Source organism: Zosterops lateralis (genome assembly GCF_965231275.1).
Source record: "Zosterops lateralis genome assembly, chromosome: 1".
Classification (NCBI taxonomy): Eukaryota; Metazoa; Chordata; class Aves; order Passeriformes; family Zosteropidae; genus Zosterops; species Zosterops lateralis.
This window is the reverse complement of record NC_139762.1, coordinates 24,435,956-24,452,652: the sequence shown is the minus strand read 5'-3', so window position 1 is coordinate 24,452,652 and position 16,697 is coordinate 24,435,956. Positions and strand designations below refer to the sequence as shown.

Here is a 16,697-nt window from a genome sequence, read left to right as displayed (position 1 = left end):
GTTAGCAACATGGCAGTACTATGCAGCAATAAACTTTACTTTTTCTTCCTCACCATTTCCTGCTCATCCTTAGCCTTGTGAAATTCAAAGGACTACCTAGATGAAGAAAACTAAATCTATATTATACTTACATGTAAGATTTTAGTCTTTAAAGGAAATTAAGTTGCAGAAAAAACCTTTGCAAATAAGTGCAATCTTTAGAATTGCTCATAATGTTTTTTAATAACATGACTTTACCCCTACACTCCATCTGTGATTATCAGATACTGAGCCCTTTTCAACTACAATCAGACTGCTTATTCCTATTACAGAATTTACCTACACTCTGCTCACCTTGTCAGCCTACAAGTTTCTACTATATTCATGACTACCAAAAATATACCATTTAAACATGATGGAATATGAGTATCTAGATTTCACTAGAGAGCTAGAAAAGTATATATTAAACAGCACAGTCACATCTGTTTGAAATGTAACTTCCTCCAGTTTACCTTGAAATTGCAATGGAGACTCTGACTGCAGAGCGAAATCGTGTAAAACCCTTTGAATGATGTGTGATGATTTCAAGGTCTGTGTAGGAAGGCTGTCCCCCCATCCGTGCTATGAGGGCCAGCGTGGCTTCTTCACACTCCTGGAATCCTCCTAGTAACAGCAGCAAGTATTTTTTCTGATATATGAGAGCTTTTCTAAAGCTCTCTGCTCGTAGGTATTTGCCATAAATTCTCTGCAAAAAGAGAAAAAGACAAAAAAGCCCCATAAGCTCCAGGAATCACAACAGTTCCAAGACTTTTGACATTGTTACTTCAACAGTATTTCTGTGATTATTCATTTCTCAGTACCATGGAGAAGACTGTGCTGCTGCTCACACTTGTTGAATGCAATTGAGGATCACCTAAACAGCAAGAAATAGAGCATACGCAAAAGGACAACATAGATTGTTCTTGGAGAGAAAAAATAATAGGTACCTGAGGATGAAATTTTTAAAGCTGAATTAATCTGTTTTTATTCAGAATAAAGCAGAGTGAACAAAATGAAAAATAAGCCCAAATCAAAATTTTAAAAGCAGCTGTAGTTAGTATGTGGGGGGAAAAAAAAACTTTCTTACCCTTAAAACAGCATTTTCAGTGTCTGATCCCAGTTCTCTGAGGAAAGCCTCACTCCTGAGCTCTGCTCTCAGCTTGGAGAGTTCTGCATCAGCTTGTTTCAAGGATTTCTGAAGAGACAGCCTTTCTCTATTCCAAATTTCCTTCTCAGAAGCAACAAGAGTATCAATATTAACTCCAACATCTGCTGAGTGCCTAGAAGACTGAAGACAAAGGAAACTGAATTTGAACGACATAATTTGGAAAAGCTTAGGCCATGTCAATCTGATCATTGGTTTGGTGGAGAGCCCATAAAATTAATGAGAAAAACTATTCAGTGGTTGGATCTGAGGCCACCCTTGCACTATGACACCTCAAAAACAGTACCCAATCAATGTCCCAGAAAAATACAGCTTTTCCCAAAAAAAATTCCCCTCAACTGGATCTTACTAGCTTCATGATCTTGAAAGCTATCTGGATCTATCTGGATCTGCTTATCATGGTGATGAGATAGAGATAAAAAAGAACAGCACAAAGCATTAAAAAAAAAAAAAAGAGTAAACAAAAAGAAGCTGGGTAAAATCACGAAGTTTTACACTTTAAAGAGTGAGTTGAGACACACTGACCACTGAATAAGGATAACTCACTCAGAATTACTCTGTAGAGGGAAGCCAAGAAAGACTTGATCACTCTCAACTGAGTGACTAAGACAAGAAATTATGCCTTTATGTCTCTATACATAACTCATTAGATCAGCACCACAGAAGACATACATAGTCTGCAGAAGGTTGTCTGTGCTGGTATCTTCTCAGTTCTTCCTCCAGTTTCATAACAGCATTCCTCAAATTATTCTTCTCTTCACTCAGCCTGCTGACAAAGCCCGTCAGCTCAGCATTTTGCCTCAGCAGCCTCTCAGTCAGTGAGCTGGAGGGAGTCCCTGGTGGCAGCACCAGCTTCAGCTACGAGCAAGAAAGAAAACCAAACTCAACTTCTATTAGATCCAAGCTGCCAATTTGAAAATAACTGGCTTACGGTGAAAAACTTTCATAGATAATGACAATAGCTTTGTATCAATTCGTATACAAAAAACTTCAGTGTACATGTAAACTACAGATTATTGTGACTTTCTTGTCTATACTTATCTTGTACATTACAACAGAGTATTTTCATACAAGGTCAATTGTACCAGCTATCATGATTTGCAAAGTTTTCTACTATGTTTGTGTTTATCTAACTTAGAGGAAAAGAAAAGCCTCAAAGCTTTTTTGAAGTTATATTGAAAACCTTTGCTTAAAATATAGGAAAGGACTAAATCAAGCTCACTTAAAAATCAAATATTACCAAATTCCTTGCAACAGATTACCTCACTTCATTTTTTTTACACAGCTGCACACCACTCAATCTTCAATGGCTTTTCCTTTGGTAAATACAGGGCAGTTTAAGTAAATGTGTTGTGTCAACACAACACAGTAAATACTATATGTTGATTCTAATATCAGAGAAAACTGAGAAAAGTTTCTTCAGTTACAGGATTACTGCTGAAAGGAAAACAGCTTTTCTTAAAGAAAAAGCCACGAGATGCAGAAATTTAAAATGAAATCAGAAAAGTTTTGATTTGAAACTTGAAAAATCAGTTTAAATGTATTAAAATTGAAAAAAAAGAACAGGAAAGAGGTTTTCACACTTTACAAACTCCAGTCAGAACACTCGCTGGAATTTTATCTCTATAAAGTAAAGACCTGAATAAGTACAGGCTTACAAACTCCTTGCAGTTTCTGCTTACAGCTCTTCATCCAAACTCTCCCATCAAAGTTACAGCATTGACTCTCACCTCTTCCAGACTGGACAATCCAGGCAGTATTTTCAGTTCTGAAATAACTTCTTCAATAGCATTTTGTACTGCAATGAAGTCTTGATCATCTGCTGTTTCAAACTTCAATCTGAAACAAAAGGGAGTGTTTCAACAGCAGATCAATTCTGACAGCCCAAGCCAGACTAACAGGACTTTCTGTGGATTCCTATGCACTGGATCTACAGCAAGTGACTTCAGCAGTTGGAGTGGAGACTGAAGGCAGGGCAACATTTTCAAGACTGCTAAATGACTCTAAACAAACTTGTCTTGATTTTAAAAAAAGTGTATAGAACAGTTTCCATTCATTTGTAGACTGGGATATTCTACATGGAGCAAATTTAAAATAGTGGTTCTGCTTCCCACAGATCTGTTGAATGTGTGTGATCAAAATCCTAGGGTATTTCCCAGATACATTGCATTCTGCTTTGCCCAAATGTTTCAGAAGGAATGCTGAATATTAAATGATCATCACAGCAAAATAAAAACAGATTCAAACCTCCCATGGACCTGATATCATGATATTTTTTAATCTTACGGAGATAGTAACCTTCCAAAAATAAGAATCAAGATCAGTTTCACTTGACCATAATTATCTTTTTCCCCAAGGAGGATGATTCAGAACAATAATCCCTATATTCATCCCCTTATACATGATGAGTTGTTTAATTACTATTTTAAATTCATCTACCTGCACCATACCCAGATAAACCTTACCACTTTTAGGAGGAAAAAGAAGACAAATTTGCTGTGCCTTAAAAAGGACGCTATTAAAATAAACAGGATTTACAGCAGCATTTGGTACTCTGTGATCCTGTCTTCCATCAGTATATCTCAAGTAACAGCACACACAGTAAAACTAACAACCCCAAACTCAATTAAATCCTGCAGTCTGTGAATTATGATTCAAACCCAATATCTTAGCTTGCTGGCTGCTATTTACAAAAGCAAATGGCTGAAGTCTGGTCTAACCTGCTAGCAGCTTTCCAAGCCAACTGCTTCAGCTTTGGAGATGCATTTTGCAGCTTTTGTCTGACTTTTTCCAGAATTTCAGTAGCAGCAGAGAGCTCTCCTGTCAGTGTGTGGTAAGTCAATTCATTTGTCTCAGCTCCTTCCATTTTTTGCTGCAGAACCCAATTTCTTGTTCTGTCATTGGGTGTATCCCAGGTAGTCTGGAAAGAAATAAGTTTTTATATATATATATATAATGTATGTGATCCAATGCTGTAAAATGAAAACACGTGTTTCTGAAACACACTCAGAAACTGAAAAACAGATAATTCTGACAGAGAAGGAAGTTTAGTGTGACTACAACACTGCTGTAATATACCACTAAATTATCATTTGTGAAAGGTCTAGTGTCTTTCTTAACTAAGATCTAGCAATCATGGAGCTACAGTGTGAAACCAGTCAAAAAACTCAGCAGGATGTCACCAAGCCTTTCTGTTTCTTCCATTAGCAGCTCCTTTACCAGTTGTGCAAGAAATTTGGGCAACTGGACCTATGTGTTTTGGTAACCAATTTACAGTCCAAAGAACAGGGGCTGAAAAAGACCACCATGGTCATGGAGGTCAGTCCAGTCACAGGCAACCACACCACTGATGCTACTACAAGCAAAACAATGCAGTGAAGAGGTGTTCCTAGGCGTTCCCAGAGCCTCCCAACACTGCCATGGAAGAACTGCAATCCTTCACAAAGAAACCTGAGTCCACCGCTCTACCTTTGGCTGTTTGCCCTACAGAGTTTAGCAAATGTCACAGAAAACAGCAGGAGAATTCATTATTTGAAATTCCAGGCAGATCCTGAAAAATAGATGAGACTATCTGCTGATGAGGAAGGGAAAAAACCTCAACAGCTGCTGCTAACCTGATCCAAGGGAAGACTCTTTGCTGACCACAGTGCTGGCAGTTCCCTCTGTGCAGAAGAACAAAGTGCACAAACTGAGCATGGCAGAAAGGCTGTTGCTTGACACAGTTATCAATACACTCAACATCCTGCCTCTGGCTGTGGGTAGTTTCCAATGCTTCAGAAGACAAAAATCAGTAGCCAAATTAGATGAAAAGAAAAATTTCCTTCCTGGGTCCACATACAAATAACCGGTAAAAAAAAGAATGATGTCAGGATGTGCCAAAACATGGTCAGTAAAGAGGCAAGCAAGTCTCCATCAATCCTCTCTGCGACTATCCACAAATCATTCACCCAGCAACACCTACCTTTTATAGGCAAGTTCTAAAAAAGTTCTAAAAGTAATTTAAAAATAATTTTAAAACTTCCCTGACCTTTTATGACTCTTCACTTTTAACTGAAAAACTTAGAGGCAACAGAGTTACCACTTTAATTAATCTAAAAATTAGAATATTTCTTAAATTGATTTTTTTGCATTGATTTCTTTCTTCTATTTTGTTTGCTAACATACACATATGCTTTTTTGATTGCTTACTTATTTATTTACTGAAGCTGTTGGAAGATCACTTCTAATGTTTCAAAGACCCCTTGCAGTTTATGAACTGAAGATTAAGGGCAGTGACCTGGGGCATTCCTGAGTAAGGACAGCTCATTCCTGCAACTGGTTGCAGGAAATGTTCTTCTCCTGTACTGAGACAAAAAGTGTGTGTATACAGCCAGATCCATTTCTCCTGCTCATGCTCCTTCTTATACACTTCTATGCTCCTCCTTATATACTTCTATAACTTCACCCTCAGGAGGAAGCATGTGAATAGTTTTAGGAAGCAAACTGGAATGCTTTCTTTCATTTTACATTTTTTGGTGCCCATGTTCTGTAATCTGCAGGCTATTTTATAGCTTGAGTCAATACACAATGACTGAGCAAAAAAATTAAAGCTAAATTGCATATTTCAATATTACACATTACTTTCAGTCCTACTGTACCTCATTTGGGTTGTGGCTTGGTGTCCTTTCAGCTTCCTTTCTTCCTTCATCCTCCTGCTCTTTTTTCCGTAGATCTTGGATTATTTCCTGCAACTTCTTTGTTTCATTTCCTAATTTATGAACTTCTTGCTTCTTTTCTCCAAGTTGCCACTGAAGGTCTTCTACTTTGGACTCCAGTTCATGGAGTTTCTTCTGTACTACTATGTTAGCATCTTGTTCTGCTTGTAATGCTTGCCTCTGGATCTGCCTTTCTTTTTCCATTTGCTGTCTCACTTGCACAGATTCCAGTTTATACTTCTCCATCTCACTTACTAACTCCACTATACGGTCATGCTTTTCATCCATTTGCTTCTGTAGCTCTTTAAGCAATTCCTCAGATGGATTAGGTGTTCCAGCTTGTCCCTTATCTTCAGCACTTTGAAGCTGAGCACATAGCTCTTTTTCCCTTTCTAGGGCACTGCTTATTTCGAGAGCTCGAACCTTCTCTGATTCAAGAAGCACCTGCAACTCAGAATTACGGCCTCGCTCACGTGACAGCTGGGCAGCACTGAGGGCTTCTTGGGACTCAATTTTCTGTTGCAGATCACTTGACAGCTGTTTCTCTTGCTCCAGAAGTTTACTTAACTCTAAGTTCTTTTGTTTTTGATCTTCAAGAGAAAATTTTAAGTCCTTTCAAAAGAAAACATAAGAATTGATCAACGCTGTTTGTGCATACTTTCCACTATCTTCTGCAAATTGCAAATACACTAACCCTACACATGCTGCTTTTAACAGGGTTTGCTGTTCACAAATCATGCAATACTCTGAATGCTGCAGTTACATCTGATACTAAAATACATTACAGATGTTTTAATTCTAAAATCAGATTATTTCATAAAAGAATCTTTTAAATGCATAGCGAGATGCATATCTTTTATAGCGAGATACAAACAACTGTAATTCTGAAGCTGAAGACAGCCATCTGCTTTTACTTTCAAAAACTGGGAAAATGGTTTTTCAGCTTTGGATTTCAAGATGTAAATAAATCTATGCTGTTGAAGTTATTGCTTTTTTGTTTTTTTGTCTTGTACCAGGATACCTGCTCTCCCCTTCACTATAGCAAATACTGCAGAGGTACCAATGAATATAGTAATGAAGCATTTTCTCCTAAAGTAAGCTCCCTAGTTTGATTTTCATGAGGTGAAACTGCAGACTTTTAAAATAGTGACAATCAATATGTCTTTTTAAATCATACTCTTAAATACTGTATTTTGTGAGTTAGGCTGTGGTAGGGGATGGGTGTAGCCATATCAGCAGTATCCTGTCCCCTTGAATAACGGAGAACCATTACAGAATCTTTTAATCTTGGGCCTGAAAAGCACAGTAAAATTCCTATTGATTTAAATGGAATGTGCATTGGGCCTACTTCATACTTTGCCACACAGCTTCTATACATTTTTCTTTAGCTCTAGATGATATAATACTACAGTTGAAGACAGAACATGAAGCATGCATTGGACAAAAATGTAAGCTGAGATGAAATGTTAACCAAAATAGTATTTTCATGCTCCTTGATGTCCCAAGATATTTGGAATTATGGAATACCTCAAGCTCTTCTCTTCCTCTTTCCTCACTGCGTTCCATTTTAGCTTTTTCTTTTTCCAAAGCCCATTGTAGCTCTCTTGATTTTTTCTGTTCATTGGCCATTGTATCCTTAAGAATATCTAGCTCAGCTGCTTTTTCTTTGACTTCAGTCCTAAAAGAGAAATGGGCAAACTTTACATTAGGCAATGGCTCTAATCCTGTCTCGATACTGTCAGTTACTTGTTATTTATTCCATCCTGCGCACTGAAAACACTGCTAGTCTAGTAGAGTAACAGTGAAAAGCCTATTTAGAAAGACAAGACAAGACAAGACCAAAAGAGTTGCATAGTTCAAGAACTACAGAAAGTGTGCCCATCCTGCTACCTATGTAGCTGCCACTTGTGGGGGCTCAGAGGCAGTTAAGTGTTCAACCTAATCCAGCATGGGCCAAAATCTTAAAGAACGCCATGGAAGTGCATCTTGCTGCCATGTTTCTCAAAGGAAAAAATAAACTGGGGGAGGAGGAAAAAAATCTATGATCCCAATTTTCTTTTTTTTGCAAATCACTATTGCATCTGTTTGCGAAAGAAACTTGCTCCTGATGGTCTATAAAGGGTATAAAGTAATCTGTAAAGTAATCCCAATTTAAACTCCAGCTTAATTTGGTATCTCAGAGCTGAACATTAAGATACTGTTCATGGGCACATCCCTCTGCTTCAGGCATAAATAATAATGGCTTTCCTAAGTGCCAAATCTGTGGCTTCTGCTATCAACCATGCCAGGGCAACATTTAAAAGTATTTCATGTGGAAGTACTTGCAAAGTCATCTTAACTCTGCAATTTTTTTTCCATGTTCATGGAGATTAGAAATAAATATGGTCTATTTATTAGCTTGTATACAGTAGTCTAATGTGACAAAGTTTTAAAAGGAACTTGATAATTAATAAAGTATTAAATCAAATTATGAATTGAAATATATTTTTTGTAAAATGTAAAAAGTCTATTTTTGTCAGGTAGGTTTTACAAAAATACTGAGAACCAATTATACTACATGAGATCAAGTCCCTTAATAAAATCAGTATTAGGATTTCAGATTAGGAAAGATAATCTTCACAGTCAACACAGACAGCTTGGCACTGAAAGCCACACCTGATGGTTTCTAGGTCCTTGAAGTGCTTGTGCTGTGCTTTAAGGGTTGCTTCAAGCTCTAGTTTGGCTTGTGCAAGTTCATTCTTCAGCTCTGCACCCATCATCCTCTCTGAATTCAGCTGCTCCTGAAGCTCTGCTGCTCGGTCTTTCATACTCCGGAGCTCCACTTGCATCTCCAGAATTTGCAACTGCTTCTGCTGCATATTATACTCTAGCATTTCTAAAGAGATCACCATTAATATGGAAATTAGTTCATAAAAACACACTGTGTTTGGGTAAAGCTTCTCCTAGCCAGAGCATGGCCACAAGGCTATTATTAAGAGTGATATTTTAAAATAATATATTCTTTCAGTAGTGCAATAAAAACAAACCCATGACTTCTATACTTGAGTACCTTTCATACTTTCATGAAACCACTTCATCTTCTTTATTTCTTAAAGGCTGTAAGATGTGTGCAACTATAGCAATATGCATTATCCGGATAATGGTTAACATAATTTAAGTTAGTTATATTACATATGCATACTTGTGACCTAATACTTGTAACTAAACACTGACAGACAGTCAGCTTTACTTAATTTTAAACTATACCTGTTCTCTGAACCTTTTGTTCTTCATTCTAATTGCTTCTTAGTTTCTGCATTATGACTGACTATCCGAGTTAGATAATTTCAAAGCTTGCTGAACCTAAACAGTGAAGCATATACATGGAAAATAGCCTTAAAATTCAAACTGGATTCTTATAGCAGTTGAACATAACTTTGTATCACTCTCAGTTTGATACAAGTCATAAGAACACAGATTATAGCTTAAATTTTGCAAAAGTAGTCAAATAAGATTGAAGAAGATGGAAAGTACACAAAGCATGTTCAGAACATGCATATCAAAATTAGAGACCAAAGAAAGTCACCATTTTTGTCACTTACAACATTATCAGCACTGTCTTGAAAGCTTTTGGAAACAGACATATATTACCACAGAAGTCACCTTGGCTTTTTGAATCAATCTCTGGTTCTCTCTTTGGGTTACTTTTTTTACTGTTCATCTGAGCATGTAATACTTGAATCTCCATCAGCAAACTTCTTCTGTCTGCATTCTGAAGATAGTCCATTGATGCTCTCTGGTTAGTAGCCTATTAGCATTAGAAACATTTCAAAATAAAAGTCCAGATTTTACGAGAATATCTGTGGTGTTGACATCACATTTATTTATATATTGATAGTGCATATATATTCAAAACATTTTCAATGAAGTCAGTATTACAACATTTGGAAGAACTGCTTGTTATTTTTTTTTTTAAATTTCTCTACTAGGCATCAAAATTACAGACTGAAAAGAACTATCACTTTTCTGGCAAACTGCAATTTCCTCACTAATCCTTCCACATTCCAGAGGAGATAACTGACTTATTTTGTCTGTCTCATAGAAGTCTTATCACTTTCTCTTATCGTAAATTATTTTGTATATCAAGCTACCTTTTCTCTTAGACAGTGTAAAATAATTGTAATTAATTTAATGACATCAAACTCAGGACAACTCTGTTTAATTCAAATTGATCTCTGAAGGCTGTCCATATTCTGTAACTTGTGTATCCATAAGTTTCTTTCCCATGCCACATAATTTTTCTTTTAAAAAACACCAGTTCTTTCTGCAAATCTGACTTTGTTTTCATCCTTAGACTGTCAAAACTACTATTAATACATATATTTATAATGGATTTTTAAATTTAAAATTAGAATCTAATGTAGACAAACACTCTGACTACAGTACATTTTATATTACCTGCTCTTGTAGTCTGTGCTCTAACTGATTCATCAATATCACTGCATCTCTTGTGCCCATTTCTGCAAGTTCAGTTTGAAATGCAGCAAGGAGAACATTTTGTTCCCTCACAAAGAGCTGTTGAATGGCTTGCAGAAGTTCTCCTCGCCAGTCTGAGACACCTTCAGGAGATTCAGTACTTGCACAGATCTGCAGTGGTAAAAAAACAATTTAAAGAGCCAAACTGAAAGATTATATTACATCATTATAATTCTATGTAGTGTGCGTGTTTTCAGTGCAACATTTAACTTTTCTTAATAGCTGTGTAAATTTCATCCATCCAAATGGATGTATTTACTGTACACATTACAAAATTTTCTGCATTCCCAAATGCTAAATTTTTATCTTTGTTTTAGATGGAGGCAATTTAGCTTCTTGTAACTGAAAACTTAGCCCAGTATAGTTACTACTGAGGTTACCACATCAGACTATTCTTTTAATTTTTCATATATTACATGTCTCTCCCTAGGCTCTCACAGAGCTATGTGGTAGTGTGCAGATATTGTGTATGAAAAAGATTTAATTTTAAATGACACGAAGTTCATCTGCCCACTTTGCATGCTAAAGTAAATGCTGAAGTAATAGAAACTACCTGTACATATCCAAGAGTCTAATTGGGGTACTTTAACAAGCAAAAGTTTTAACAGATTACTGATTAATAAGCCAATAAATAACAGCATTAAAATTCTATTTAAACTACTACTGGAACATGATTCAAAATAGAATTCTTCTTAAAAGGTGGACCCATACAGTCAAAAGTTATCAATCCACAGAAGAACAAATATAAACTGTAATATCATGAAGTGCAATATGGAGTTTTATGGCACATTTTAAAAATATTTTGCCTTGTAACAGAATATTTTAGCATTTAAACCCGAACAGTGATTGTGTCTTAGAAGGTTATAATAAATTATTTTTTATTCATATAGAATCTTACAATATTATTTATACCTCAGCTTCTCTATGAACTTGCATTTTTGCAATAAGGTCTTTCAAAGATGAGATGGTGCTTAGGAAAGCTTTTCTTTCTTCCAGCCAAGATTCTCGTCCTTGCTTATGAGGTGACAGATCTTTTTCACTATATGGAGATTCGGTGAGAGATAGCACCTGTATGCCTTCATGATGGACTGCTCTCAGCAAACCCTACAATAAAAGCAACAAGAAATCAGTAATGCCAGTAATAACAACATATAATAATAACAACAATAATAAATGCAATCTTATTTCATATGTATTGGAAAACTGGTGCTTCTAATTTGAACAGCTTAAGGAAACAATGCTTCCCTCATAGCAAAGACGGAAGTGTCACCCAGTCCTTTATATGTATCACAGAGAAATTTATTAAATAGTTGTATTTTTCCTCAGTTTCAAGTAAAATTTTCCAGTGTACATCTGTCAAATCAATTTCTTATTTTTAAAAGAGCTACTAATGGAAACCAACATTTTAAAAACAGTCCTGGGAAGCTTCCAGGTGAGCTTTGTCATTCACTTTTTGAAATTACTATGAAGGTAGGGCTTTGTCACAAAATACTTTTAAAAAAATGTAATTAAAGCATGATACCCTTACTGTTTATAATAAACACATTTGCTTTCATAATATAGCTATAAAAACAGAATCTATAAAATTGTGTAATATATGAGCATGACATTTTTGTTAATACAACAAAATTGCAATAAATTATAACAGTAGTTTTATTTCTCATAATCATAACTGAGAACAAGCCTACAGATATCAAACTCATATTTAGCCTAATTTAAAATGCAAAAATGCACATCACTGTTAAGAGAATGTATTAAAATTGTCAACACTAAACTTATCTAAATGGCTCTCTTATCAATGTTCAATGATCAATGATCAAACAGAAGCAGTATCACTCTTGTTCCTTAAAAAAAAAAGATTGAGTCTATTTTACCTTAATTTTTTTTGGAAGTAAATCTGTTGAAGTTTCACCTTCATCTATTCCTTCAGATACTGTGTCGGATCCCTGGGTCTGAGCAAGGTACATTCCTTGACTCCAGTCTGAACTGGAGTCTAAAATAAAAGGAGAGAAAAACATGAAAGCTGGATTACGGTGAAGCTTTGAAGAACAGGCATCAAAAAATTATTTTTTATCTGTTGTTTTAACAGGTAGTTGCATGTCACTAAGGGTTCATTCTAAGCCTGGAGACCACTTGTTTTACAGTTTTTGTTTTTCAGTTTCAAAGAAGTAACAGCAAAAGAAAACCAAAAAATAAAATCACAATCACACTTAAAAATCCTACTTTAGTTCTACCAGACAACTACTTTTATAAACACTTCTGCCAAATGACCCACTCTTAATGTGCTTAGCCTTACCTACGAAAAGGATCACTCTAATAATATTATTACACTTGGACAAGTTAATACGTCTCATCATCTCCCACTGCTAGGGAGTTGTAGCTTTAAATACTGTCAGGAGATGATGAAACTATGCTGAAGAGATAATGTAATAGCTAGGAAGGATATAGAAACTCCAATGGAAAATAAAATAATTAGCATCTGATGCCTCAACTAAAACCCATCTTTGCTCCAGACATTTTCCTTTTGTACCAAATTAATAGACATGGCATGCTCACAACCTGTTGCTGGTGCAATGGGCTTCTGCTTCAATCTGGGCAGTAGCTGTTTTGATTTCTTACAACACAAACTTGTTAACAGTAAACTTAATATCAAAAAAGCAGATTTAATTTATAATAGTATTTTAAATCTGTAAAAACTAATTTCTTACCACTAGAACCTCCATCTCTAGCTTGATGTGGTGGAGAACGTGCTAATCCAGAAACTGGGATGCTCTGTATTTAGAAAAGAAAACAATTGAGTCTTTAACCCCTCATCCACTCTCAACAAGGAAAAAACTTTTAAGGAGCAGGAAATAATATGAAACTCATAGTTCCATTTCCCCTGCAATCAAAGTAATAAAACCGAATATGAAAGAGATGGCATTCCACAGGGTAACCTACATTTCAGAGAACAGGGCAGGTTCAAGGCTGAAGCACAAGGAAACACTCGATAGTTGAGCATACTTGTAAACTTAGATGCTGAGAAAGAGGTTCACAACCTCTCCCAGGGCCATGGAAACATTAGAACATTTAGAAGTTTTTTACTGAGCATGTGGTAGTTCACACTTTACAGATTTTAAATGGGAATTTCTGCAGCAAGGAAAAAAGCCTGAACCAAAGTATTTCAGTAATTAAAAATAAAATACATACTTCTTTGGCTTGTAGAGTTTCTATGACTTCCTTTAAAGTATTACATTCTTCAGTCAATACTTGTACTGCAACAAACTTTTCTCTCTTTAATGCTTCAGATTCAGAGATATGCCTTGTCTCCATGTCCATGATTTCAGCAGCGTGCAGTTCCTGCATTTGGTCAATTTTTTCAGTAAATTCTCTTACAATCTCTGCAATCTCTTCTGAAGAAGATTCATTTTGCAAATCAATTTGAATTTCTGCATTTTTAACAAGGACTGGTGAGATTTCCACAGTCTCATCTGTTTGTGTTGAGGAGCTGTTTCCAGTTAGAGTAGACTCACTGGTGGACAAATCACATGATATTTCTGCATCCTTCTTGCTTTCAGTTTTCACCATTTCTTTGTCCTTTCTCAGGTAACTTGCAAGCCTCTCTTCTGCTTGAACCAGGTTCTCTTTGACTTTGCACAGCTCTCCCTGAAGATGTATCAGACTTGCCTCTTTTACCTGTAAATGCAGCGAATCTCAATTGGAATCCTTCCAAATATTTAAAGCAGCTAAAATTCAAGCAACCCTCTAAACCATTACAGGTAGATTAATTCTATTTTAAAGCAGTTATGACACATGGTGGCAAATATTATCTCCTAAGAAATACAGCTCTTAGATGCGCTGTTGCACTGCAGTAAAACTAAGCACTTTGGCAATGAGTGAGTATTAGATCTAGAGCATCAGCTCTGTTCCACTCACAGTAGACACTAAGTGGCTGTTTTTCTTGGTGACATTTGCAGTAAAAGATTAAAAAATCCCAAACTATAGCATGCATATTTGAATACTAAGTCCTGTACAGCTATTTGATTTAAATATAATATGGAACACTCTGGTTCTTACTGCTAGTTCTTGCTGAAGTTTTTCTGCCTTTTCTCTGTAACTGCTCAGTTCTTCCTTAGCAGCAGCCACCTCTTCTTTCACTTGTTTAAGTTCAGTAATAAGCACTTTTTCTTTTTGACTTTCCATGAGCTGTGCTTCTACCTATACAGCAACACAAAACACAGAAAATGGTAAAGAATCAAGTTTTAAGAGCATTGAGCACTTTCACACCAACTTACAAAGTGAAAAGACAAATGTATGTTATTTGGGGTAACAAAGCTTCAAAAAAATAAACCTAAGACCATGGGAGGAAAGACTATCTTACAGTTTACTAAACTACAAGCATAAACTGAAAGCACAGAGAGGAAGGTCCTACTGAGAGTATGAAATGAGGTCTGATAATATTATTTAACTTATAAGATATTTATGACATTCATTAAATTTGTATTTGGATAAAGCATCTTAGAAATTTTTCTTGTTCAATACTGGGTTCTGTGATTGCTGAAACTCACATTCAGAGACATCAAGCCCATTTTTGGACTATCAAACAGAGTCAATTTCGACTGATGGTCCTAAATAGAGAGGCAATAAACCACTGGTGCATGGAAATCTAGACAAATGAATACTGGAAAAGCTACTGAAGGGAAATATCTTTGGAATTGAGATGGGAAAACAAGAAAACATTAATCAAAATCAAAACATATATAAATAAACAACCTCCATTCCAAAAACACCTGTATAGACAAATTAGTATCACTTCCCCTATCATTCTGAATCCTCTTAGACAGTTTTTATCATTTTAATTTTTATGTCTCTACCTCCACACCATGTAGAAGTGGACTATATTCCATTCTCTGTCAAGTCCAATTAAGAATAAGCAATAATATGTCCAAAATTCAAAACCACCTTACAGTTATCAAAAGGTGTTTTTAATGCATAATGGATTATTATGGGGTTCTCCTAAAATAACTCTTCTTTGTAACTGTAGGAATAATATAGAAATGAAAGTGCTTCATAAAGCAGATTTTTCCTATGGTTATTTTCATTATAACCATTTCTTTCATTATACTTTACATAAAATAACAGGTTATAGTGAAAATAAGACAAGAGGAAATGGCATCTGTTTACCTGATACGTCTGCATTTCTTCTTGCTTAATATATTTCTGTATCTCTCCTTTATGTTTTTCTTTAACTTCTTCTAGCAATTGCTGAAGCTTTAAGAACTTTTCTTCTTTCACTGTAGCTTCCTTTTGTGCAACTTTTACTTTTTCTTTTTCTAGCTCCAAGCTACGATTTACCATTGCCAGTTGGTCTTCCATCTCACTAAGCCTCTGTGTTAAGAGTGATAATTTTGACTCTGTCTCATTTTCAGTTCTATCACTCAAACTCTCTGTTTGGGCATTCTTGCTTGCTTCATTCACACACTTTGAAGTTTCCTGAATTTCCTGCATGAATCTTCTCTGCTCTTGAACGGCATTTAGCTGAACTTGACTCACAAGAGCAGCAGCGACTTTCTCCATTAGTGTCTTTTCCAGTTCTAATATCCTCTCCTTAAGTGTTTCTTTTTCAGCTTTGCTTTGCTCTTTCATGTCTTTTATTTCATTGTAGCACTGGCACAGTTCTGAATCTTTTTGTTTAATGCGTTCCTGAAGTTGCTGCAGTTGTATCTCCATCTTGCTAATGGTGACTCTTGCATTCTCATCTGAAGTCCTAGGCTGGGACTGCTCTGGCAAGTGTATCTCCTGACATAAGCCTCCTTCCATTTGTTCAGTTTTTCCATTGTTCCTGTCTCCTGGTTTTGACTTATCACCTTGGGCCAGTGCACACTTATATTTCTCTGTTATTTTTTCATGCTCTTTTTTTAACATACTTATTTCTTGCTTTAACTGGCTCATTTTTAACTTTGTTTCCTCGAGCTCATTCTTCGTTTGAGACGCTTCTGCGTTTATGTTTTCTACTTGCTTTTCCAAAGCTTCCTTTTCTGCCAGAACTGCTTCAAGTATGTGTTTTGGACTGTCAGCATCTTCTTGAAAACCAGCAGCGTCTGATGGTATCTTTTGTTCAATAATTGCCAGCTCCTGCTGAAGCTTATCAATTACATCATTCAACTGCTCTACTTCCTCATAATTTTTTTTCTTCACACGTTCTTGATCACTTTTCAGACATTCTATCTGGGCTTCAAGCTCCCGTATATGCTCATTTTGCTCTTCAATAACCTGGGGAAAAAAAAAAAGCCAAACAAAAGCACCCAGATCATGTTTGTCCTGGA

The 16,697-nt window shown here is 35.9% G+C and overlaps 1 protein-coding gene across 1 annotated transcript in view; it reads right to left on the bottom strand.

Annotated features, from left to right (window-relative positions):
• AKAP9 (A-kinase anchoring protein 9) overlaps positions 1-16,697 on the bottom strand; it is a 101,767-nt gene that overhangs the window by 3,271 nt on the left and 81,799 nt on the right. The window contains exons 31-46 of the mRNA XM_083871724.1: positions 15,556-16,644; positions 14,449-14,589; positions 13,582-14,067; positions 13,101-13,164; positions 12,267-12,385; positions 11,305-11,496; positions 10,315-10,503; positions 9,520-9,664; positions 8,533-8,752; positions 7,405-7,555; positions 5,821-6,489; positions 3,904-4,103; positions 2,914-3,022; positions 1,856-2,041; positions 1,106-1,306; positions 492-724 (exon numbers count right to left, since the gene is read on the bottom strand). Coding sequence (XP_083727850.1) covers positions 492-724; positions 1,106-1,306; positions 1,856-2,041; positions 2,914-3,022; positions 3,904-4,103; positions 5,821-6,489; positions 7,405-7,555; positions 8,533-8,752; positions 9,520-9,664; positions 10,315-10,503; positions 11,305-11,496; positions 12,267-12,385; positions 13,101-13,164; positions 13,582-14,067; positions 14,449-14,589; positions 15,556-16,644 — 4,394 coding nt within the window. The remainder of the gene's footprint in view (positions 1-491; positions 725-1,105; positions 1,307-1,855; positions 2,042-2,913; positions 3,023-3,903; positions 4,104-5,820; positions 6,490-7,404; positions 7,556-8,532; positions 8,753-9,519; positions 9,665-10,314; positions 10,504-11,304; positions 11,497-12,266; positions 12,386-13,100; positions 13,165-13,581; positions 14,068-14,448; positions 14,590-15,555; positions 16,645-16,697) is intronic.